This window comes from Microcaecilia unicolor, chromosome 9 (genome assembly GCF_901765095.1).
Source record: "Microcaecilia unicolor chromosome 9, aMicUni1.1, whole genome shotgun sequence".
In the NCBI taxonomy this organism is placed as follows: domain Eukaryota; kingdom Metazoa; phylum Chordata; class Amphibia; order Gymnophiona; family Siphonopidae; genus Microcaecilia; species Microcaecilia unicolor.
The window spans coordinates 40,660,244-40,687,860 of NC_044039.1; the positions used below are offsets into that span (position 1 = coordinate 40,660,244).

General features: G+C 41.4%; 1 protein-coding gene across 1 annotated transcript in view; it reads right to left on the reverse strand.

Moving 5' to 3' along the window:
• CACNA1C (calcium voltage-gated channel subunit alpha1 C) overlaps nucleotides 1-27,617 on the reverse strand; it is a 1,308,019-nt gene that overhangs the window by 271,505 nt on the left and 1,008,897 nt on the right. Inside the window, 3 exon segments of the mRNA XM_030214166.1 lie at nucleotides 4,664-4,778; nucleotides 12,700-12,820; nucleotides 19,495-19,702. Of these exon segments, the coding sequence (XP_030070026.1) occupies nucleotides 4,664-4,778; nucleotides 12,700-12,820; nucleotides 19,495-19,702 (444 nt within the window).

The window sequence follows — 27,617 nt, forward strand, 5'->3', positions numbered from 1 at the left end:
TTACGGAGAAGCCCCAGCCTATATGTCAGACCTTATAGACTTGCCTATTAGGAACGCAAAAAGATCATCACGCACATTCCTCAATCTCCACTATCCTAATGGTAAAGGGCTAAAATATAAATCCACATACGCGACCAGCTTTTCATACATCTGCACGCAGCTATGGAACGCACTACTGAAGGCCATAAAAACAAAACAGGACCTAACCATCTTCCGAAGGCTAATGAAAACAGATCTTTTCAAGAAGGTATACCATAAACATCCATCTTAAATACTAAACAAAAACACTATACATGATCTACATAAAACCGAAATTTTATCACATGACAAGCACTACCACTGTAACCCTTATGTCAAATAGGGTCTCTTTAAAGTCGATGACCTAACGTAGGTTATAATCCAATCTATTACTCAGGAACCTTCATGCAATGCCATAATGGACTCTTCTCTACCATGTATGTATGCACATGATATATATATATATATATATATATATATATATATATATATATATATATATATATATATATATATATACCATGATCTGCACCATATATGTTATGTTCCATGTATGTTACCATGTAGGCATGCACCTTAACGCTATACAATTTGTAATTCTATTACCCGGAAATGGCAACCGCCATTACGGCAAATGTAAGCCACATTGAGCCTGCAAATTGGTGGGAAAATGTGGGATACAAATGCTACAAATAAATAAATAAAATACTAGAGTGGAGATTGGCCTCTATGTGATATCTGATCACGCATGAGTCTGTGTGGACTGGCACCCTCTGGGGGCGCGAGCAGGGGACTCATGCTGGGTCTTCCCCCTGGCATTGTATAAGGATGTGATCTTTAGGAAGAAGTTGCTCCAGTGGTGGAAGGGCTATAAATACCACAATAGTGAACATGAGAATGATCCTTTGATTTATTGGGGAGCAATTAAAGCTGTACTTCAGGGGCAGATCATTAGCTACACTAGTCATGTTCAGAGGGCACGTGATGGCGACATCCTGCATTTGGAATGGACTGGTTTGGGATAGGGAAGGCATGGGGTTTATTTTTTTATTTCACCTGCAAAACAATATTGACCCTCTTCTTAAGTGGTATTTATCTTACCTTAAGTGGTAAGATTAAATATTTTCTCCCTGTTGAATAATCTGCCCTGGAGGCAAGAAGGCATGTACTGAGTGATAATGGAGAGAGGACCAGGGAAAATAAATTATTTTTGAGCATGCCCTTGGACACACTAGGGTATCACCAAACCAAAAGTTGTATAATATCAAAGCAACAGAATTGCATGGCTTACAAGGAAAGGGGGGAGGCAATGTATTTATCTAGAAAGCAGGAAAGGAATATCTATTTATGTTGATTTGATATACAAACTCCTTTGCAGGCAGTATTTTATTTATTTATTTATTCATTCATTCTTGTATCCCACTATTATCCAAAAACAAATTTTGGTTCAAAGTGGCTTATAATTTACAGTTAGGCGAAATGAGAGTGGTGCATTATAGTTACAAAGTGATGTGGAACAGCAGTATCATATTTAGTTATCCATAGAATTTCTTGAAAAGGCGGGTCTTCAGTTCTTTTCTGAACTGAAGATAGTTTTTAATGTTTCCTGTGACCTTGGGTAATGAATTCCACCATTTGGACCTCAGATAGCTAAATCCAGCCATGTAGATGGATTTGTAAGTTATGTTTCTGCTGTTGGGAAAATAAGTAGTAAGTAGCCTCTGGTTTCTGGGCTTGCATTTCTTGGGGATAGTTCAGTCAGGTCTAGCAAGTACTCAGGAGAATGCTAGGTTTGAAAAATAGTCTTGTCTTCATTGGGAGCCAGTGTAGCATTTCAAGTAGTGGGGTTGCTCTTTCATATTTCAACTTTTTAAATATCAATCTTGCACCTGTGTTTTGAATGGTTTACAGTGATTTTTTGTATGATTTCCTTGCACCCTAAATATGCTGCAATGCAATGGCCCAGTTGTGACAAAATCAGCGATTACACTATTAGACAAAATGATTATCTGGGAAAATAGTTCTTTTCAATTTCCATAGTGTATTGAAACATTTTGATGTGAGTGCTGATGTTTGACTTTCAAGAGTTAGATGTTTAGCAAGAATAAGTATTTTTAGTTGTTTTTCGATTTGGTATGTTTGTTGGTCGATTGTGAAGTTTTGGTAAGAAGTGGGATTGTGCGGGCTAGATAGAACCAGGAATTTGGTTTTATCTCTATTTAGCTTAAGTTTGAAAATTGTGGCCCACTTTGCCATAAGGTCCAGAGCTTTTTTAAGCTTAGCCAATATTTCTGTGATATTGTCATTAAAAGTATATAAATAGTGACATCATCAGCATATATGAATGGGTTAAATTTCATTTGTTCCTGTTTTTTGCCGAGTGGAGCCATCATAACATTGAACAATATAGGTGATATTGGAGAACCCTGTGGCACCCCGCACTCAGCGGTCCAAGGGGCTGAAAACTGATTAGACATCTTTGCAATATAGGATCTAATCCTTAGAAAATCACTAAGCCATGCTGCCACTGCACCACTAATTCCCAGATTGTCGAGAAGGGTCATTAATGTTGTGTGGTCAACTAGATCGAAAGCATTTGATTTATCTAATTGTTGTAGTAGTAGAATTTTCTGTCTTTGGCATATTAGTCTTCTGAATTTGTTATCAGAGTGATTATGACTGTCTCAGTGCTGTGTAGTGGTCTGAAATCTGATTGAGAGTTATGAAGGACTGAGATATATGTCAAGTATTCCATTGATTGTTGTGCTACTAGACCCTCCATCGTTTTGGTCAATAATGGTATTGAAGCCACTGGTCTATAGTTTGTGAGTTCACTGATCTTACTAGTTGTGTTTTTAGGGAGTGGGGTAAGTACAATGTCTCCTTTGTCAGAAGGGAAATAACCATTCAAAAACATATTCTATGTTTTCAGTAAAGCATTTGATGAACCAGTCTGGTGGATTTTTCACCATGTAATTAGGGTAGTTATCTAGTAGACAATTTGCATATGCGTATTTTATCAGTAATGTTTTAACTGAGCTGGTTGTGGGTATTTTAAAGGAGGACCAGATTCTGTTTGCTTTGATGTGATTGTTGTTGGTTTCATATTTGTGTAAGAAGTCAGTGAGGGATGTTTGTGTTACAGAAAGATTTGATCTTGTTTTTGCTATTTTTTTGCTTAAAGTAATTTGCAAGCTTGTCTGCAGTTGGTGGTGCTTCATTTGATGCTAGTAAACCTTGGGTGTTCAGTAGGCTGTTCACGAGTTAAATACTTTTTTCGTATTAATCTGCTCTGGGTTCGCATATGTGCTATAATATTCTGCTTTAGCTCTCTTTATGTTATGTTTATATGTTCTTAGAGTTTTCCTCCATATTCTTTTGTTCATGTCTGATATGTCTTTGGAGGAAAAACTCTTTTTTCATAAGAAAATCAACATGGCATCGTGTTTCAGCTAGTGCCTGCCTCAGGAGTCTTACAGTAATGCATACAAGCTTAAAAAATAGACAGCTACCAAAAGTATCTGAACTCAAGAAAGCATGAGAAAAAGCACAGAGGATAAATCTTTGAGGGGGGGTCACGTGATGGCAGCAACCTAAACAGATGCCCCGTGTCTGGTTTCCTCTGGTCTCTTAGAGAGAGGAAGGGATTAAAGATTCAACAACTGCTGTGGACAGACAGACTAGATTGGCCTTTTGGTCTTTGTTGGCATCATATTCTCTGTTTCTCTGTGGGTTGTAAGGGGCTAAAATGTGAAGCTGCCAGTACTTCTACTCCTCCTCCTGGTGTAGTCTGTGGAGGCAAAAATGTGAAGCTACCAGTGCATCTCTCTTACTTATGTAGATTGTATGGGACCAAAGAGTAAAGTTTCAGGTTCTGCTCCCCCTTCTAATATGATCATTAGACACCAAAGTCCTACTGCTCTGCTCTTATGTTCTGTAAAACCTTAGACCTCCTACTCTCTATTTGACCTGCCTGGGAAGATAATGGAAGACCAAATCTAGATCCATCACTGCTCTGAAAGACTATACTACTACTACTACTAATACAAATCATTTCTATAGCACTACCAGTCATACGCAGCCATCCTCCGCCCCACCCCAACCAATAGAAGTCTCAAATCTTCCCTGGTCAGATTTAGCTTAAAATTTGCCCTTATGACTGTATCTTCTACAGTCACAAGAGCAACTTTCAATTCTGATATTGTACCACCACCTGCTCTTCTAGTCTTCCTATCCTTATCACAGGAAATCTGTAAATATGAAGTAGGTTCTTAGCTGAGCTCAGGCATAAGTTTATATCCTTCTTCTTGGGTTATCATGTTCTCAAACAATATCTTGCAGACTATGTTCCTCAGCCCTCTCACCTACTCATGGCATAGCTCAGTGGCTGCATGCATAAGCAGTTTCCTGCTTTGTGGGATGAATTTTGCTGTGCAATGCTCAAAGTTGGCATGATGAATGAAATGTTGGGATCTATCTGGAATCTTGGTTTCTTAAGGGATAACACAATAGCTCAACTCCTAATTTTCTCTGTTAACAAACCAAAATAAAGAAACCCATAGCAGCACATATGAGTTTGTCTTGGGCAGACTGGATGGACCATGCAGGTCTTTTTCTGCCGTCATCTACTATGTTACTATGTTACCTGGCTAGCTTTTTCCGTTCCTTTTCTTCTTCTTCCTCCTTCTGGGCAGAGGTCAAACTCTCAGCATCAGCAAGGTTGTCCACAGCAATGGCCAAGAAGACATTCAGCAGGATATCTGTTTGCAGAGGCTCTTAAGGAAAATAGCTATTGAACTCTGTAAATTCCCAATGAGCAAAAATAACAGCCAACGCTCAATGAAGCAGAGTAAATTACTGACTCACTAGCCACCTAATATCAACATATTTAAATTTTCAATCAATATGGGAACAGTGAACATTTTATTGAATAACACTGCTGGACATCTCATTCTAAGAGCAATTCAGTCCAGTAAAACCAAACAATGAATGAACCAGCACCATTGCCATCTCATCAACTGTATAGCATATGTGACAGACAAACTTATATTAAAGGATATAAAAAAGAGAAAGTAGAAGGAACAGAGCAGTAGGGTGAGACAGAAAGGGGCAGAAGGGAGGAGAAATATGTACAGTACTATGCATACTAAAAAAAACTCGATATATATTAAAGAAAAAGTGATAATATTGGGGATAATATTTAGAAGAGAGAAATACATTTACAGTTAATCGCATAACTTAGCTAGTTATCCTTAAGTTGATTTTGAAGCCAGTATATCTGATTAAATCAGATTGCTGAATATGCAGCCCCCAATCAAATATGTTTAGAATAGCTATTTATGCAGCCTTATGATAGAACTGAATATCAACACCATCTGGCTATCCTTAAACTCCACATCTGGAATTCCTTTGATTTTCCCTAAAATTAAGCAGATAAATTTTAACCAATGAGTTGTGCAGTTAAATTTTAACTAGTGAGAGGACACAAATTCTTAACAACAGTGCTTGCACTGTACAAGATTAAGCCTACTGCATCATTATGAGACATCTATCCCAAAATCTTATAAACTAAGGGGCCCTTTTACTGTTAGGTGCTAACACGTGCCTAAAGCAACTTAAAATGGCATACCGTAAGGCGCACTCAGGCTTTCTGCAGTAAGTGCCAATTTAGCGTGTGCTAATCCACGTGCCAAAATTTTTTCTCTTTTTTTTGGAAGAGGGTGTTTCAGGGGAGTGGAGAGAGGGCGTTCCTTTGCTAATCAGTTATCAAAACTACTGGTTAACACAGGATTATTGCATGAGCCCTCAATGTCTACAAAATGGGTGACAGTAAGTGCTCACACGGTAATTTTATTAGCGTATGGCCAATAATATAAAAAAAAAAAGAAGAAGAAAATCAGCCATCTTGGACCAGATTCTATATATGGTGGCAAAAAATCTGCGCGGAATTCAGTTTTGCCTAAGTGTATTCTATAAGATTTACGTGTGGTATATCAAATATACTTAGTTGATATCATCACGCCTAAATTTGCATGCTTCCATTTACACCAATGAAAACCTTGGGTAAATCCTGGTAGGTAGATTTAAGCGGACTGTGCCATATTCTATAGCTACACATATACATTTGGAACACAAAACACCCAAGAAACACCCAAAACACACCCTTTTAAACTGCACGCATTGATTTTGAACTGTGCTCTTCACCATTTAGGTGCAGTTCATTATAGAATGCGCTTACCAAGTTGTGTGTGTAACTTGCAATTATTGTCAATTAGTGCTCATTATTGCTTGTTAAGTGCTGATTTGCTTGTTGAGCCAATTAAGTTACTCGTGCACTTTTAGAATGCACCTGGATTTCGCGTTCAAATCTAGGCGCCATATACAGAATCTGGCCCTTTATGGCTGTGGTAAAAATGGCCTTAGCATGCAGGAAAAACCCATGCAAGGGCATGCTAAGACCACGATTTGCCACAACTAATTAAAAGGACCCCTAAGAGGTATATTTAACAACCCAGGTTAGAACTAGGGTAATACAGGTGTCCAATTTTAATTCCACTTCTACCGTTGACATTCTGAGCGTTATAAGGCTTTTATAAAATTATGTCATGCTTAAAAGTACATGTGATGCAATTAGGTGTGTACTTGTAATGTTGACTTTTACGTCAATATTAAGATGGTATTTAAATTTGAACAAGAAACGCCGCCACCATCTTTGCTGATAAGATACATAGTAGAGCTGGCGCTAATAAGTTCTCAGGGTGAGTCTTTGATAGAAATATGTTTCCTTGCTTATTTACCAGGTAATTCTTAGGTTCTGAGCAAAGAATATAGTATACTAATCAACGTTTTTATATTTTAGGGGATTGTCCTTGAGACAGCTCGTGTTCGAGCTAAACATATGTCGGACAATAGAACCCCTGGGTCCAATGGAAAAAAGGATTAAAAAAGATAAGTTATATCATATATATTTAAAGTTATTTGCAAAAGCTAAGAAAGGTATTAGAATTGACCAATGAAGAAGCAGATGTTGCACACAATGCCATAAAAAACAATAGTTTGTTGGCAATGAACATCGCTGAGGTCAATTAAAACTATATATATATATATATATATATAAGTTATTGAATGGTTGTTTGGAAACTTTTCATCAAAGTATTGACTTCTTTATATTTGGCTGGATACCTGAGAAATTTAGATTATATACTTGTAATGTTTGTCATTATTTTGATGAAAAACATTTTTCTGTTTTGGTTCAGGCCCTCATTTGATCTCATTTAGGGCCCTATTTACTAAGCCGTGCTAGAGGCGCATTAGCGTTTTTAGCATGCACTAACCGTGTAGATGCACATAATATTCCTATGGGCATCTCCATGGTTTGCATGCGCTAAAAATGCTAGCGCACCTTAGTAAACAGGGTCCTTAGGTACTGTAATAGTCTTTATGCGTCTCTTACAGTTAGGCTGCGTACTAAGCTTCAGATCTTCAGAACACTGTTGCCAAACTTATATTTCATTTAAAAAAGTTTGATAAAGTTACTCCGATATTTATTTCTCTTCACTGGCTCCCTGTACAGGTCTGCATTCTTTTTAATTGGCCTATATAGTATTTAAGATGTTTGATGGATCTACTCTGGAATATCTTGTACTGTTTTCATTTCCTTTTAATCGTAGGATTTCCATGGTTGGAGATCTATATCTTTTAATTCTGCTATCTTTTTCGGGACCCAGGTAAAAGAAAATCCTAGAAAATCCCTTCCGTTATCAGGCAGTACATTTTTGGCTTTCATGATTTATATGTCCCTCCTCCTTATTATTCTTTTGGCAAAAGCCTGAAAATGTATTTATTTAACAAATTTCATGCAATTTTACAAAATATTTCCAAGAATAAATCTTGATACAGAAAAAATGAATAACAACAAAAAAAAAAACCCTGTTTATAAAATCACACTAGCGGCTGCCAGTGCGCTAATGCCGGCACAGCCCATTCACTTTGAATTGGCTGTGTTGGCATTGCCACACGGCTTGGTAAACAGGGGGGGGGGGGAGTTTTTAAGAAATACACAAATAACAAACAAAATGGATTCTTACATTATCCAAAGTAAAATGGGCTGTGTCGGCATTAGCGCATTGCAGCTGCTAGCACGGCTTAGTAAACAGGGGGTAAGCGTAATGACTGCTCAGTTAAGTGTGTACATTCTGGCACATACTGAGTAAAACATAAGAGGTGAATTTAGCAGAGTTTCATACCATTTACATATTTAAAATGTGTATTTTACATGTGTAAATTGGCATGCCTTCATACACAGCAATCTTAGAAAAGGTGGCTTGCAGAGATTTGAAGGAGGCATTTTATAGTACACATGCATTTTAGAATGGCAAAACACTAAAACCCAGAAAATTTCCCCAGGAACATTTACATCTGTTTTGAGTTGCACGTAACTGTTGGCTAATTTCTCATTTGGTCTTAGGGTTTAGAGGAGGTCTTGAAGGGGGAATTGTGCATACTATGTTGGTGTTTAAAACTACCTCAAAAAGCAATTAAAAAAGAGCTTTGGAGTACAGTTCCTTAATCAGTTCCCCGCAGATAGTAACATAGTAGATGACGGCAGAAAAAGACCTGCACGGTCCATCCAGTCTGCCCAACAAGACAACTCATGTGTGCTACTTTTGTGTATACCCTACTTTGATTTGTACCTGTGCTCTTCAGGGCACAGACCGTATAAGTCTGCCCAGCACTAGCCCCGCCTCCCAACCACCGGCTCTGGCATAGACCGTATAAGTCTGCCCAGCACTATCCCTGCCTCCCAACCTCCAGTCCTGCCTCCCACCACTGGCTCTGGCACAGACCGTATAAGTCTGCCCCGCACTATCCCCACCTCCCAACCTCCAGCCCCGCCTCCCACTACCGGCTCTGCTATCCAATCTCGGTTAAGCTCCTCTTATGTGCAGGTTTCCAAAATCGCTACTTGCACATCTATGTCTGTGCATTTAAAAGAACCCTAAAAGACTCGCTGAGCGTTGAGCTTTCATGTCACAAGCACATTTGAAGGCAAGCACATCAAATGCAGACACTTAGTCAATTACTATATATAGCTGTCAGCAAATCTTGACTCCAAAATGCCTTTAAAAACCAGGGTTGTATTATCTATGGGTCGTTCTCCATAGCGGCTCATAAAATTAATTGTCCCCCTCAATCCACAATGATAGCATGATCCAGCATCTCTCCCTTTACTTCCCTCCCTCTGCCAGTCCGGGATTGGCATCTCAGTCCCCCCTCCCCTCCCCAATGTGTACCTTCAAAGTTGTCTTCTATACAGTAGTGGCAGCACAGGAATATACTTAGGCTAACTGTGGCCTGCTCTGGAGCAGTGTTGCCAGATGGGTGGGTTTCCCACCCAATTGGGCTGGTTTTTAAGCCAGGATGCTGGAAATTTTCGAAGGCTGCGGGCTGCGGGAAATTGGGCTTCTTTTTCGTTGCAGCTGTGCGGGGTTTGCGCTTTTTTCGGGGGCTTCTATTGGTCCAATTTGGTCCAATAGAAGCTTTTCCGGGGTAGGGTTGACATCAGGGGCGGGGTTAATGACATCAGAGGTGATGTCAGGGGGCGGGGTCAGTGATGTTGGGAGCGGGGTCAGTGATGTTGGAGGCGGGGTCGGTGACGTTGGAGGCGGGGTTTGACTTTGGGTGGGTTTTGGGCTGATTTAGAGCCAATTTGGGGTGGGGAAAATTTTTCCCATCTGCCCACGCTACTCTGGAGCACTCCCTGTGACCTGCCCACCTATGCGAAAACTGGAATTTGAGTCAAACGGACCGGTCAGAACCAGTGCTCTGGAGCAGGCAGCAGACTTGTATTGTTGTGCTGCCACTGCTTTTTAGAAGACAAGCTTGAAGGTGCACAGGGGTTGGGGAAGGGGAATTGAGATGTTGAACCTTAGGTAGGAGAGACAGATTGATGCTGAATAATGGGAGGGATGATAGAGGGGTAGCAATGTTGGATCTGGAGGTATGTGAGAAGAAAGGGAGGGAGCAATATTGGACCCAGAGATAGAGGGATGAGAAAGAGAGAGAGAGAGCGAGCGCAATGTTCAGAGGTGAAGAGTAAGAAGAAAGAAGGAGCAATGTTGGATCTATTTTCAGCCTTGACTTACAAACAGGTTACAGCAGTTTTGGCCATTTTTAGTGCCAAAACTGTCCTTGACTTATACACGAGATCAACTTATACATGAGTACATATGGTACGGTGATGAGTGCCAAAACTCTAAATTTTGGCATTTTGATGTGGTTTTAATCTTCTGAGAGATTAAAACCACATCAAAATGCTATCCCCTCCCCCACCCTTAAGCACTCTCCAATTCTGATTGGAACCAAATATATGTGCTACTTTTGTAGCATTTCTTTTATTTTAGAAAAAAGGTCTAAGTTTGCAAAACCTTTTCTGAAATACTAGTGTTTTTCTAAAAGCATTGACCTGAACATCCATTTCCTTACATACAAATATTTTTCAGATGGCGGGACATATCACAGGGAAGGCTAAATCCCCAAAGTAGGCTGTTTTAGTTCAGTGTTTCCCAAGTCAAGTCCTGGAGTACCCCTTGTCAGTCAGGTTTTCAGGACATCCACAATTAATATGCATGAACTTGATTTGCATACACTGCCTCCATTATATTCAAATATCTTTCATTCATATTCATTGTGGATATCCTGAAAACCTGACTGACAAGGGGTACTCTAGGACCGGACTTGGGAAACACTGTTTTAGTTGATATAGTGCTGCTACTGGTGGCTATCAAATCAAGTTAGAAGAACCATGGGGAGGGAGGGAGAGAGACAGATGCTAGACCTGGTATGGGGGGGGGGGGGGAAGGAATGGGAGAGATGCTGGACCAGCGAGATGGAGGATGAAAGAGAGGTGCTGGACCCAGGGAGAGAAAGATGCAAGCACTTGCAGCAGCCCTGACATGGACAACCCGGGACCTGGCATGAGACGTGAGCCTCTTATACCAGGTGCCTATATAAGGATCCTTTGTGTTTATCCCACATGTTTTTGAAGTCCATCACTGGCCATCACCATTTTCATCTCCACTATCTTCCCCAGGAGGGCATTCCAGGCATCCACTACTGTCTCTGTGAAAAAAGTACTTTCTGACATCATAGGAGCCAACTTTTCAAAATTATTGGGGGTGCTAAGCCCAATGGAAATTACCCCTCCCTAGACACATACAAGGAATTTTCTCAATATTGGGGGTGCTCAAGCACCCACAGCACCCACAGAGTCGGCTCCAATGTCTGACATTACTCCAAGTCTACCCTCTGTAACCTCAATCAATGTCCTTTAGTTTACTGCTGTCTCTGGAAAAGATTTGTATGATTTTCAGGTCCATGCATTTAAAAACCCCCCACTAGTATATCAGAAAAAGTTCAGTGAATCAGTATGTACTTGCAGCCTGAATCATAACAACAAAAGAATAGCCATACTGGGTCAAATCAATGGTCCATCTAGCCCAATATCCTGTTTCCAACAGTGGGCAATCCAGGTCACAAGTATCTGGCAGAATCCCAAAGAGTAGATAGATTCTGTGCTACCAATCCCAGGACCAGCAGTCCCCATTTCTGTCTCAACAGCAGACTATGGACTTTTCCTCCAGGAAATTGTTCAAACATTTTTTAAACCAAGATACGCTAAACACTGTTACCACATCATCTAGTAACGAGTTTCAGAGCTTAACTATTTGTTGAAGAAAAAAATGTTTATGTCTATTCATTTTAATTCCATAACAATGTGCATAACCTAACTGGTTAACAAGCCAATCAGTGCTGATAATTGTCAATTAACAATTATTGATACTAATTGGCATTAATTAGTATTTACATGCAGAACTAAGCATATTCTATAATGTGCGGTGCGTAACTTCTAAGTCACATAGTTGAAAAGGGAGCATGGCCATGGGCGGGTCATGGATGCCTCTAATATCTCTGCGCATGGTTACAGAATACACCTGGTCTGCACGTAATTTGGGCATCAGCATTTATACCAGGTTTTACTTGGCGTAACTGCCCGCGACTAAATTTAGTAGCACAGACTGGTGCTTGGTATATTCTATAAACCACGTGGAAATGTAGGCTTATTCTATAAAGTACATCTAAATTAAGGTGCACTTTTTAGAATGCACTTAGGTGAAACTAATTTTGGTGCTGAAATTTTAGGCGTGATATATAGAATTTAGTCCTAAATGTTTAGTACACTTCAGTATAAGGCCCCCACGTCTCTTCATTAGCTGGTGGCTGTTGGCAACTTCACCATCTATGGCAAGAGTAAAAAGCGGGTGAAAGTTCTAGCATTACAAATAAAGCAGGGACATTCTCATCTGTGTAAAAATAGCCAGTATTCATAATAGCAATGAACAGTGATTCTGTAACACATGTCAGCTGAAACCCAGATATTTCCCCTTTGCCAGCAATAGCAACTGCCCATGAAAAGAAGAGTCACCAGCAACATTGAACTGTGTAGCAGTGATACAGAGGTGCTGGATCAAGGTGCTTGCCTTCTTTGTTCCACCTCTGGAACAAATAAATGCATAGTGGGCTTTATTTTTGATCTTAGGAAGTTGGCAATGGCAGATGCTACATCAAAATCGATGGCTTGCAACCCTAGCTTTCAGGGAGGAAAGACATGCAAAAGGATACAATTTCCACAGATGAAGAGGATGATGAAATAAATGCACACCAGCATTCCAGGAAAGGAGGGGCCACCATATGCCATGATCCCATCATACATCACAGAGTTCCAATCCTCACCAGTCAGGATCTGAAGGCACATCCAACATGTACATACATGGCATTCATTTACTATCCAAGGAAATATCTTTTGGTCTTTTGAATATGCCTATCACTAATGAATTTATTCTGTAGATCTGTGCTTTAACATTATCTAACCACTACTACATGATTTAAATGTACTGGTCAATATTTAGCTGGTGGTGGTCAGCAGGTTTTTAAAACGGTAACTTCCGTGGACTGAATTAGTTCCCGATATCTGGTGCTGGCATCTATGTGGGTACCAGCCCTGAATATCTGGGCTCTGGCTGGCCTCTGCCTCAGTCAGAATGCAGCTGGGCAGATGTAGTATTCAGCCGGTGACTTGATTAGCTAACCTGGTAGAGGGCTGAATATTAGATTTTGTCCAGATGCACCTCAAAACCTTCTCTTTCCCCAAGAGCATTTCCTCCACAAGAAGGCCCATTCCAGCACAACCTCACAAGAAGGCCCTCTCCAGAACCCCATTCCACATAAAGGCTCCTTCTCACATCCCAGTAGTCCTTCCCAGCCTACCTTAAGGTCCCTGGTGGTCCAGTGAGTCGTAAGTCAGGAGAAACAAACCCTTGCTCCTGTCCCTGCTGGATCTATAGCCCAAATGGCAGCCATAATCTCAAATGGTAGTCATGTGGTACTGGTACTTCCATATAAAGGAGAGGGGAGGGCACATAAAATGTAAGGTGTGCAAATACTGGGTTTCACCAGTATTCTAGAATGGAATCTGAGCACCCAGATGTAATTATAGAATAGGCTCTCACCATGCATCCTTGGGGCACCTAAATGAAGGCACTCAGTTATATAATTGCTCCCTAAGTGTCTTTGGGGAAAACCCTTGTTAAGGTCCCTCAATTCCAATACCTATAGTATGAGCAAAATTAGGAAAAAAATCTTTAATCATTTCACTTTTTCCTTTGATTTCTTCTCATGCCCATCTCTTATCTTGACAATGCATTGCACTAATTGTTGCCACAAAGGTGCATAGCACAAAATAGTAGAAGATTAAATGGTTAGGGAATATGTTTCTCTGACATGAACAAAACCTTCCCTTATATACTCCATTCAGGACCCTTCAAGGGTTTTCAAAGGTAAGTTCTCAGTAGGCAAGGGTGGGTAAAGTGGTATTTATCTGTCAACCACTACCATATTAGGCTGATGATATTATGTATGCTCTGTTTTGTCCACTTTAAGGCCCTTATGTAGATTAGCCTACAAGTATTAACACCATTTTAGAAAGAGAGCTCTTTACGTGTGGTGATGCTCATGACATTTACTTTGTCAGGAGACATGGTAGGGTTGGGGAGATATATTGATTGGTGTGGGCCTAACATATTGACATGGATTTCCCATCTTATATGGTGAATCCATTTAGATATAAAAAATCTAGCCATTGGCATTTACACCTGCCTCCAGGCACACATAAATGCCTGTTGTTAGGGGCAGATGACAATGCTAAAGTCTGTCCCTTGATCTCCTGCCAGGTGTTCATCCCTCCCCAAAACCCTTCTGGCCTCTAATCCCCTCCCCCCCGCCGCAAAAAATCCAACCCCCCAATACATCTGAGCCCTCCAGGTGCCTCTAACACATTTGATAACCTCCTCAACAAATTTGATCCCTTCCCCCAGGTACCTCCTCCACTGGAAAGAACTCCCTCCAGCAATGTTGAACCCCCTGAGACGCCCATCCCCACCACCCAAGCCCCATCTCCTGATTTACCGAGGTCCATCTTATCTAGCAACAGGAGAAGAAAGGCCCATGCTCCTGTTCTTGTGGCTCTGGGTTCAAAAATTATCACTGTGACCCCTAGTAGTAATACTAGGGCTCAAGGCAGCCATTTTGAACTTGAGGCCATAGGAGCATGTGCAAGTGGGGATCACTCCTGCTCTCATTAGAAACCAGGAACCTTGGTAAGGGTCAGGGCTGAGGTTGGGGGATGGGGAGATCTTCCTGGGAGGGGGCTTCTTTCTAGCGTTATGCATCTAAGGGGGGGATCTGACATATTGGGAGCATGGAGGGGGATTGGATGTGTTGGAAGTGCCTGGGGGGAATCAGATGACTTGGGGATGGGATCAGATGCCTTGCAGGAGAGGGGGCATCAAAGGCTGGCAGGTGTGATCATGGTGGGGGCAAGCTGGTATTGCAGGATTAGAACAGCAGTTTCAAAAAGCTGCTCCCACATATTTTTGGGCATGTGTCACAAATTTGTTTTCACTATGTGCAGCTTTTTGAAATCCCTGCTCCCACTGGATGTGGGGCACCATCAATATGCAGTCCTCTACCTGTTTTACAAGAGGCTCTACATTTGGGTGAACTTCTTGTAAAATACTGTGAGTATCCTGTATGTCCTGACCTGGCCATCTGAATTCTCCTGTCTATATGCTTTCTATAGGAGGGCTCTAAATATGTAAAAAGAAGGATCAACCCACACGTTTTGAAAGTTAGTCACAGTTTAACTTGTTTGTGGACCCTTGTTTCTCCATATTGGGTTCAGAAATTTAGCAGATTTTGAGACCAGGTACTTATAAACATCTTACATCAGGACTCATAAAAAAGAGAATTTTTGGTTTCCATCCATTTTTGTTAATATTCAACAAAATCTACAAAATTGTTTGTCACAGGTTTCAAAAGAAGATTCCTACAGAGTTTTGCTGGGTTCCAAAAAGACCCCCCTAAAACAAACAAACAAACAAACAAACAAACAAAAAACACCTCAAAACAAAAACAAAAGGTAAAAGGAAAACTTGCAAATGTAAGGGCTCTTTTCCTAAAGCTTAGCAGGTGCTAATAGAATTACTTGAAAATTGGCACTGTAAAAAGCGCTATTCTATAAGCTGCGCATAAAGTTAGATGTGATTTAAAGAATAGAGCTTATACTCACAGCCATAAGCACCAACTAAAATGTGGTGCAAATGTACATGCCTATATTAGGCGAGTATCCCTGTTATAATATAACAACGCACGTTAATTTTAGGAATGCCTCTGCTGTGCCCATGACCCTCCCATTTCCATGCCTTCTTTTTCAGATTGCGCATGAATTTTAGGTGTGGATCCTATGGCTAAATTTACACACATAAATGCCAACTAAATTTAATTAAAGCCAATTGCTTGTTAAGAAGCGAATTATTGGCACAAATTAGCTCGTTATACAATTAACCCCCCCCCCCCCCCTTTTACAAAGCCATGCTAGTGCCTGCCAGTGAGGTAATTCTGACACAGCCCATTCAAAGTGAATAGGCTGTGTTGGCATTACTGAGCGGCTTTGTAAAAGGGGTGGAGGAGGTTACATTTGGTGATTTTTATAGAATTAGAGGGTTAATGTGCACTAATTCCATTAGTGTGTGCTAAGCTTTATTAAAAGGGTTCTGTAGTGAAGCAGGTAAATGTCACGATTTTCAAAATTCACTCAGGGCAACACCTGCACTCCTTGATATTTTATGTGCATTTTTCTGCAAAGTTTGCTTTAGCTGCTAACATTTTCATGCACCTCTCTTTCGTATCCATATCTATGCAGTTGAAGCTGATTCTTCAGGCTTTGAATCATTTTTAAGAAGTGCTCTACATTTGGAAGGCATGCTAAATTATGAGTCAGCATTTTTCTAAAATAATTCTTCCCCAAGGTATCTCATCTGGCTGTCACAATAAAGGCATCAAGTACAGCCTCTAGCATTTTCCATGTTACATAATTTTTTTCTTTTATATAAAAATAACTGTGATTTTTACTGTGTAGAGAAGTAAGACCAGGCATGTCAGACATGGTTCTCTTTATACATATTACCAGTTTTCCTGATCTCAAAGGTAGAGTAGAAACATTAAAAGCCCGTGGTTATTTAAAAAAAAAAAAAAAAGGAAGATGAAGGCTAGCCTGGTGGCTCAGTGGCAATGCTGAAGGACCTGCATTTGATTCCTGGCTCAAGTCTTCTGGTCTTCAGTTTAACTGGGGCTGTAGGCAAAGAGCTTTCAATGGCAAAACTTACTAGAAATTTGCAGCCCTAAAATTTTCAATTTTTCCTCTTCTTTTAGTCAGTTGTTGTTTCCATTTCACTTTATTTTAGTACAAATTAAACCTTTTTAAGGTATGCTAAATCAATTTAACATGCACTATTTCAATTTAGTGATTGTTATCTTTATTAGTGTACTCTAAGGGGGTCATATACAGTATTAACAGCATGCCCTAACATCTTTAAAGCACGTTATCTGCTACAGAGCTCTATGGCAAATAATACACAATGACAGGGTTAGCACTTGCTGTCAATAAATGACCCTGCAAATATTTCAGTGCATAGTACCAATATGAATGTGCACAAAAAAACCCCAAAACAAAACAAATGAGAGGACATCTCTAACACCTACTGACTAGATTCAGGGCCTACAATTTCAGTGCCTCTGGCTGAGGACTAAAGTAATCTGGGAGTATATATGAAACAGGGCAAAATCCCTTGATAGTTGTGCCAGCTTCTCAGCCTTGGTTCCAACTGAGCTGGAAGCCCTAACGAAAAAAAGGAAACTGCTGAGCCCAAAATATAGGAAGATGACTCATTTTGTCATTAAAATGCACTGTCTGCTGATGGCAAAGCTGAGCTGCATAGGCCAGTATTACAACTGCATGAAGCTTTCAGAAAGGAGACATCAGTCAAATGCAGTGGCAAGAGGGCTTTTGGGTGAGGTGGCAGGTTACGGCTGAAATTAGTCTAAAAAAATCATATGGGGGAAAATTTTCAAACTGTGTGTGGAAGCAAAAGTCTGTGGGTACTTTATCTGCAGACTTTCCAGCAATTTTCAGAGGAAAATGTTTGGAAATCGCTCAGAAGAAGGTGTCCACAGAAATTTGCACCTGCTATTTTTCCTATATAGAATGGCACGATTGTTTTCAGAAATATCAAATAATGCAGATAAGTACGATCCCTGCTCCTACATTGTCCACAGCAATGCCTACCCTAACGGCGGGAAAAATATGTATAGTGGTCTATAAGGGATAATATTATAATTCAGCACATCTCAATAACTTCTGTTTTAAAAATTATCACAGGGAATTTATGTGCTGACATTTGCACCTGCTCTTTATCACATACTATGATTTATGATTTATTTTATGTGCGTAGAAGCATAAAAATTCAAACCCCTTTTCAATCTCATCCCCAGGAATGCTGTGAAGTTACGCATATGTATGTTGTATGCATATAGCTTTATGTGCATATTTAACATGCAGTTTTACAGAAAGCCCACCACTCAGCGGGAATCCTCCAACTGCATTGCTACCATTGGGGGGGGGGGGGGGTACTTCAATATTGTGTTTTCAATTGCTAGGGACAGGCAAAGCAGGCTCCCTGGAGTCTTGCAGAGCTTGCCTGTCCCTCACTTTTGAAAATGTGATAGTGAAACTGCACCCCCCACTGGCAGGGCTGTAGGTGGAGGACTTCCGCTCAGCTTAGATAGAACAGTGACCTCCACTTCCGTGCATTGAGCACTAAAAGAGGGTAATTTTACAGGTGCTGAATCTGCCCCAGGAATGCCTACACATTTAGGGTGAAATTCTATAAATGGCACTCCAAATTCGGAACAAAAAAAAATCAGCACCAAATGGTATTTTGTAATGGGCATTCTGTGATTGGCGCCCTTTATAGAATAGCATGGAACGCTGGGATTTGCTCTCAATTTTGGGTATGAGGAGTTAAATCAACCGAAACCAGGTATAAACCCGGCACGCAAGTTGGGTGCGGATCCCCCAAATTCTAAAACACTCCACATATTTTAAGGGAATGTTCCTGGCCCACCCATACCCCTCCAATGGCCACACCCCCTTTGCAGATATGCATGGAAACACATGCGAGCCTATAAACGGGTACCTAAGTATGTTTTCACACGGATCTACTGTTTTTGCCCCCTTTTGCATCCGTTAGAATGTTTTTTCACACAAAACATTCAGCATGGAAGTAGTGCCTAATGTTAGGCACCATATATAGAATTTCCCACTCATCATACCAAAGTAGGCACTGTATTTTCTGACCACCTATTTTTATATGTGTATATGCTGGGGCAATTTTATTAGTGGCTATATAAGTATGTCAAATACTGTTATCACCTAGGTAAAAAAAATGGCTTTTGAAATTGTGCTAATAATTTCACTCACAGATATGGTAGGCAATTTGCTAAAAGTCCATTTCTATGCATACACCCCTGTTTTATGCATGGAGATGCCTTACAAATTTCACCCACAATACTTAACTGGTTACCTTGGGCACTCATCTACACTTTGAATATTCATCCTTACGTCATCATGTAAGGCAAGCCAGTTACAGGAAATTTACTCTCAACCTGGCAAGAAACCTTGGGATTTCTGTCTACCACATGGATGCTGGTTATTGTGTAGTTGTGATAGCAACCATTGCACAATCTATGTCACATCTATTATATCACTTACAGTGAAACCTGGTCTATGAGAGATGCAGGCACCAAAGAGGAACGCCTCACTTCAAAACATGTCCAGCATCCTCTGAAAAGAGGTTAGGAATTCAAATAGCCCCTCAAGACACAGCTTTACTAATTAGCAAGTTACAGCTGTAGTGAATATAGTGGCTACAACTAGGTCTCAGTCTTAAATTTCCACGGAAGGGATCCAAGGTGACGAGTATACCGTCAGGCTACTATACATACCTTTTGTATGACCCATACCTGAAACACCGTGAGAAGAGCCTGGGGGAAATTGTCAAATGTGCTTCGCCTTGTCTGCATCTCATCGAAGTTAAACTTGCCACCAAACAGCTGCATTCCCAAGAGTGAGAAGATGATGATGAAAAGGAAGAGCAACAGCAACAGGGAAGCGATGGAACGCACCGAGTTCAACAGTGAAGCCACAAGATTGCTCAGGGAGTTCCAGTACCTGTAAAGATCCAGTTCAGAGCCAGTTCAGTTTTCGTCTACACTGCAGGTGGTGAAGAAGCATCTAACCTAGTTTACTTACATTATTTTCCCAACCCTGTGATGCCTTGACTTTGGCAGGGGACTACCTCAATCAAGATAACGAGACCCACTGCAGTTTGGGAATAATTTCGCTAACACATGCATAAAACTGCACTCAGTTTCTCTCAAACACACACTATAGAGATGCTGAGCCCCCCAGTTCTTCACTACTTCCTCAGTTCATGGTACAGCAAATCTATTACCAATCTACAGTAATTAGGCTTTGTTGTTTCAGCGAGCTACATTCTAAACACCCTCATTACAACATCACAGCTGGCAGAGCAACTAGAACACCTTACTCACAGCTCAGTAATAACTGACAAGAACAGATGGGCCAACAGTTTGGAAACAAGAAAGCAATCATCTACAGAATCTAGTGCTGTTCACTTTCTTTAAAAAGAGAATATATTAGGGATGTACACAGCAATAACTTTTGGTTTGGTTTGTGTTTGCAACAGTTGGTCTTGTGGTTCATTTCTGGATTCTAAAAATGTTATTTTCCTCAGGTCTATTAAAGTCAATGGGGCAAACAATTTTGTCCCATTAAGGTTTTCCATCCATTTTTATTAAAACTTGTTTAAAATTTGCTGGTAGGCATCTGCCACAGATGCAATAGCACTTCAAGGTATTGACAGTGGCACGAAGACCACATGACACCAAAAGAGGGGTAAAGGGCACTAACAATGGCATAAAGACTTCAAGCTACTGTGAGGGGCAAATGGCACAAAGAATGGAATGAAGACACAAAAGTATGAGGAGTGTGATGAATGGCATAAACATTGACAATGGAGACTCCAAGCATAGAAGAAGGGTTAAGCAGCAGCAGGCATGAAGACTGGGAGAGGGGTACAGTGATACCAACATTGATAGAAGACCAAATCCTCTGGGTATGGGTCAAAGCAGCATCAAGAGGGCTTGGAGAGGATCAGAATTTTGTGAGAAAATAAGCACATATTCAAGGGTGCATGAAATATCGAAGGGCCTCTATAAACAAGTTTGCCCAAGAAAATTTGAGAGCAACAGCCTCCTTTCTGTCACACTGCCAGAAAGATAGCATGAAAGGGCTTAGGACCCTTTATTTGAAAGGACAATTGGTATACAGCATAAACATTCATCTGTGCTGTTCCCCATGTTGTCACAAAGGAGCTACTATTGACCAGTCCTAACCACATCTTTCGGGACAATGTGAAATCAATAAATCAACATTTGCATGAAGACCCCAAGGCACCAGAAGCAGGGTAGCACCAATTTTAGCAGAAGACTCCCAAACCAATGAGGAAGAAAAGTGTGTGGACAGGTGAACTGTGTGTGTGCTTGCAGGTGTGGAAGTGGGTGGGAGAGGGGGAAGAAAGTTACCGCCAAAGAGCTGACCACTGGGGTTCAATAAGTAGGTCAGCGTTGTAAGTAGCATCAGTACTCAAGGTCTCCTGAGGACCCTGGGTGCATGATATTTTTAGCATAGGAAATGTTACCCTGAAAGGAACTTAGTAATTGGGGGATGGGGTACAGCAATCAGTTGCTCTCTGTACTGTGGTGGGAAGAAGAAACCTGAGGAACCACAGAAAGGGTATAACAGCATCAGGCACAGAGAAATGAAAACTCTTGGCACCAAAAAAGCAGACAAGGGAGGAAAATTGCTATCTACTTATGAAGATGTGGGCCTGATATTCGGACCTCAGGAGGTAGCCGGGCTGTCTCCCATGGTTGGCACTGAGCCTGGATATTCAATGCCAGGCCATTTCTGGTGACCATTAAATATCTGGCCAAGTCGATATTCAGCACTGGCTGGTTAAGTTTAAACTGGCCACAGATATTCCTGCTATTTTGGCAACCAAATTTGGCCGCCAAACTTAGCTGGGAATGCACTGAATATCGGCAAATAGATGGTTATATTGTACAATATAATTGGCTAGCCACTAAGCGCTAACCGGCAATATTCAGCGGGAGATAACCAGCTATCTCCCACTGAATATTGCCGGATAAGCAGTTAAGTGCCATTTAACTGGCCAGGAGCCATTTCTGGTCAGGGAAATGGTTTTAAATATTGGGTGGACTGAGTACAGAGGAAGTAAACTGACAACATGGTTTATTTCAATTATTTATTTCATTTGTTCTTGATACCCCACTCACGATCAATATGGACCTTAGAACAGTTTACAAATAAAATAACAACAAAAACACACATCTGAAAATAAACCAACAACAAAACGTATCTATATTTTGACTTGCACCCTTTGAATCACTAGAAGCCAGTGCAAATCCCTGAACAACAGTGTCACATGAAAATGTTTACGATTGACACACACAACTTTTGCAGTCATATTCTTGCATTAGTGAAGTCTCTTTCTGCAAGGAACCAGTCACCACCCCTGATATTTACCTGTCTATAGTGAATTTCTCATCCAACTGCAACCTGTGATGAATACCACAACTCCAGTGAAAGACGCCAAAATTGTAGTAGGTGTTTGGGTGCTTTGAGGTCTTTTCCTTGTTTTAATTTAAATAATCTAAATGCAATATAAAGTGGTGGTGGGAGTAGCTATTGAAACACATACTATAAATCACAACTCTCACTGCACTGTAAAAAGGAATGATGTGCTAACATGCAGTGTTAGCAAAATCTGTGTCACTCGTGACTGATGGGGGGAAAAAGCCTCAAAGTGCCTGGGTCCAAAACGCTACCACAAGCAACCTGTTGATCTCATTGACCAATCACTTGGTCTTAAGAGGATCTATTCCTCATCATGGGCAAAAATACCACCCCAGAGTCACAAATGAACAGCAAAGGAGAAATGGTCATTGGGAAACATCCTCATTGATCCTGTTGCTCTTAATATAGGTTACTACTATTTATCAATCAACTCTTCACCTGCATGAATTAAGATCAAGATGAATGGCAAAGTACTTAGCTTATATTGGATGGTCTATTAATGTCCACAGTTGCCATTGGTTAAACGAAGCTGTGGCAACAGTGGACATTAATAGACCATCCAATATAAGCTAAATACTTTGCCATTCATCTTGAGCTTGATTCATGTAGATGAAGAGTTGGTTAATTTAAATAATACCATATATCTTTGTATCATTACTGGACTCTTCCTTTACTTTATATTTAGTAGAATTTTAGAGCCTCAGCTGTTTTCGTCAATTTTTGTACTGATGAACATCCCAAGACACAAATGCTAGAGGAGGAAAGTACTTTTTTAAATGATCTTTTGGGTTCTCTTTTTCTTATTCTATTTTCAGGACAAAACACTCCCAGTGGAAACAAGATAGTGGCAGTGCAGTTGATCAGGCCAGCCAGGAGCAGATAGAGTGGCACTAGCAGCCAATACAGCAGGGCAGTGGCACTGAAACAAGAGAGTGGATTGGCAGTGGAAGGACCTGGAGCAGACACTGGCACAGGCTGCAGCAACAGACCACAGAAGGGTAGGGGAGAAGGCTTTTTAAAATTGGTTTTATCTGTGGGGCTAAAAGAACCCACTGGAATCTCACAGCTTGGAGCAGATTGGACAGGCAGTGACACACGTGCCAGCAAAAGCAGTAGAAACAGAGGGGCCCTTTTACTAAGCTGCATAGGCAATCATGCACGTCCTATGCACGTCAATTTACCGCACGGCCCGGGCGGTAATTTCAGTTTTTACGCACGTTTGATTTGTGCACCGGAAAATCATTTTTATTTTCCTGTGCATGGTGGAAACCAGATGGTAATCGTCATTCTAGATTACTGCACAGTTACCACATGAGACCTTACTGCTAAATTAATGGGTGGTGATAACGTCTCAGACCCAAAATGGACGTGCACCAATTTAAATTTTGCTGCATGTCCATTTTTGGCAAAAAATTTAAAAAAGGCCTTTTTTACAGGCGCGCTGAAAAATGGATCTGCGTGTGCCCAAAACACGTGCGTACACTAGCACAGCCCATTTTTCAGCACACCTTAGAAAAAGTACTCCAGAGAAAGATAGGGAGGAGAAGAATGTTTCTCTCTCTGTCTATGCTTTGTGTGTGGGGCTAACATGATTCATTGGAAAAAAAGAGTCCATGTAGCAGTGACTGGAATGGCAACTAATAAAACCACAGCAAGAAAACTGAGGGCAAATAGTGTGGGTATGCATTGATTTAGTGAAGTAGGTTGGACAAGTAGCAATGCAGATGGCAGAAGCAGAAAGTGTTTAGAGAAGAGGAGGTTTATGTTTTTGTATTTGGGGCTTACAATACCCTTTGGAACTAAGAGAGCAGGATGGGCAATGCCAGGGTCTGGAGCAGGCTGGGAAAACAGTGACAAAGACAGTAGCAGCAGCAACAACAACAACGACAGATATAGAGTGGAGTGGAGAGGTGTTTCTCTCTGTTTATGATTTTGTATGTGGGGTTAACAGAACCCAATGGAAAAAGACTGGGCAGCAGTGACCGGAGCAACGCCTGTCGAGACTGCAACAAAACACTGAGGGCAAAAACTGTTGCATTGAATTGCTTCAGTGGAGCTGCACAATCAGTCCTCCCCCCAGTCACTGTAGCTTTCCTGCTACTGCTACTTCCAATGAAGGATGAAGACCTCAGCCTAAGATAAGGGTTCTCCATTGAATCTACTTCAAAGTGTGTTGTTTCTGCAAATAATGCAGTTTGCCACTGCTTGAAAGATAGTCCATTAGCTTGATCTACTAATCACCTTCTGTCAGTACATGCATTCTGCATAATGCTGATTCCCAAGCACTTTAAAATGCTTCCACAGTTTCATTTTTTATATGGAACATTCTCTATGCTTCCTTGGGGACAACTGCTACTTCTAGAATTGGGGCCAAGAGCACAGCAGAAGATGAAAGGTCAGAGGGAAACTACACACTCTCTACTGCTTGCTTTACCTGTGGGATGTTCCTCACCCTGGCAATACCACTTCCTTCCTCCTCATCGCTTAGGATGTTAACAACAACGTTTTCCAGACCTTCCTCAATTATGAGACTTTTAGTATTTGACAATGCTGCTGGAAATCTTTTATACAAAATTAATCAAATTCTATATCTGCCAAATCCCATTCCATACTTCTCAACAAAGAACAGAGTGTGCCTGCTACTCCAATCTGTTAGCAATGACTTTACTGGACCCCTCTCCACCCTACATTGTCTCTGCCTTAAGTTGTCCCTCTTCTTTTGTGGAGATGAGTGCAGACAACTGGTCTTTCACATTTCTAGTGGAAGCTGAGGCTGTTAAGAATTCTCTCTTTAGTTTGGCTGGTAGACTACAGAGGATTGGAGACCATCCTTTCTGTTCCCCTCCACTAATGCTGCTGCTGCTGATCCTAGATCTCTCAGAATCATCAACTAACTTCCCTCCTCAAAGCATTGTGATTTTGATCAGGTTAAGAGGAGAAATTATCAAGGTGGGCTGCCGTTATGACATGTTATTTTATGCTAACAGGTCTCATTCAGTAAAATGGACCTGTGCTAAAATAGCACCAGTTAGTACACCCCTAAATTGAGTCCTTGTCTCTTTGACATGGCTATGCACTGTGCAGTCTCTCCAGTTCTCATTTTGATCCTGCAGTGATTCAGTTTGTTTAAAGGTACATGAAGGTTCATTGCATTGTGCCTTCTGATTTTAAAATGCGCAGCAAGTTGAGGGAAGCCAGGGTTCAAATCCTGCATCTCCCATTGACACTCCTTGGACAAGTCACTTCATCCTCCATCACTTCAGGTAAAATTTAGTTAGCATGTCTAGTTGAACAGGAAAATAATGTGTGTACCAGCTTGTACCTTGATTTGAGTCTGGATTTGGAAAAAGCAAGTAAATTAAACCCAAATCCAATTTTTGAGTTTTGTATTGATATGGAGTAGTGTTTGGGAATCAGGGCTCATCTTTTCAGTATTGTACAGTGCTGTGATATATCTCTATTAGAAACATTTCCTTGTTACTAAGGTAAGCATTGTTACTGTTTAGTCAATGATATCCTTGAATTGGTTGAACATTACTTGTTTCTCCCCCATTTGCATGGAGGCAGGCTGTTTTGTTGTTTATGTATATATGTTAAGCATTGTCTAAAATAGATTATATTGCCTGTACCTTTAACTAAGGTTGTGTCTGAACTACAAATCCCTGTAATCTTATAGTTCTCTGTAATAGGCTCTTCCTCAGCACATGTCCAGTTCTATGTATCTTATGAGACTCTTTCTATTGGCTTGCCTTGTTCGCTGTGCATGCTGGGCTAATTGCCCCTTCTCTTCCCATTGGGTCTGTACTACTACTACTACTTAACATTTCTAGAGTGCTACTAGGGTTACGCAGCGCTGTACAAATTAACAAAGAAGGACGGTCCCTGCTCAAAGGAGCTTACAATCTAAAGGACGAAATGTCAAGTTGGGGTAGTCTAGATTTCCTGAGTAGAGGTGTAGTGGTTAGGTGCCAAAGGCGACATTGAAGAGGTGGGCTTTGAGCAATGATTTGAAGATGGGTAGGGAGGGGGCCTGGCGTATGGGCTCAGGGAGTTTGTTCCAAGCATGGGGTGAGGCGAGGCAGAAAGGGCGGAGCCTGGATTTGGCGGTGGTGGAGAAGGGTAATGAAAGGAGGGATTTGTCTTGAGAGCGGAGGTTACGGGTAGGGACATAAGGGGAGATGAGGGTAGAGAGGTAAGGAGGGGCTGCAGATCGAGTGCATTTGTAGGTTAGTAGGAGAAGCTTGAACTGTATGCGGTATCTGATCGGAAGCCAGTGAAGTGACTTGAGGAGAGGGGTGATATGAGTATATCGGTTTAAGCAGAAGATAAGACATGCAGCAGAGTTCTGAACGGACTGAAGGGGGGATAGATGGCTAAGTGAGAGGCCGGTGAGGAGTAGGTTGCAGTAGTCAAGGCGAGAGGTAATGAGAGAGTGAATGAGAGTTCGGGTGGTGTGCTCAGAGAGGAAGGGCGAATTTTGCTAATGTTACAGAGGAAGAAGCGACAGGTCTTGGCTATCTGCTGGATATGCGCAGAGAAGGAGAGGGAGGAGTCGAAGATGACACCGAGGTTGCGGGCAGATGAGACGGGGACGATGAGGGTGTTATCAACTGAAATAGAGAGTGAAGGGAGAGGAGAAGTGGGCTTGGGTGGGAAGACAATAAGTTCGGTCTTGGCCATGTTCAGTTTCAGGTGGCGGTTGGACATCCAGGCAGCGATGTCGGATAAGCAGGCTGATACTTTACCTGGGTTTCCGCAGTGATGTCTGGTGTGGAGAGATAAAGCTGGGTGTCATCAGCATAAAGATGATAGTGGAAGCCATGAGATGAGATCAGGGAGCCCAGGGAAGAGGTGTAGATTGAAAAAAGAAGGGGTCCAAGGACAGATCCCTGAGGAACTCCAACAGAGAGTGGGATAGGGGTGGAGGACGAACCATGAGAGTGTACTCTGAAGGTACGATGGGAGAGATAAGAGGAGAACCATGAGAGGACAGAGCCCTGGAACCCAAAAAAGGACAGTGTGTCAAGAAGTAGGTTGTGATTGACAGTGTCAAAAGCGGTGGATAGGTCGAGGAGGATGAGGATGGAGTAGTGACCTTTGGATTTGGCGAGGAACAGGTCATTGCAGACTTTAGTTAGTGCCATTTCTGTCGAGTGTAGGGGGGCGAAAGCCGGATTGAAGCGGATCGAGGATGGCATGAGAGGAAAGAAAATCAAGGCAGCGGCTGTGAACGGTGCATTCAAGTATCTTGGAGAGGAAGGGTAGGAGGGAAATGGGGCGGTAGTTGGAGGGACAAGTAGGGTCAAGTGATGGTCTGTAAGAATTAGTCTGCAACATTCTCATCTGTGAACTGAAATTATCGGTAGTATTTTGCTGTATGACCCCCTTGAAGCTACTGTGATGC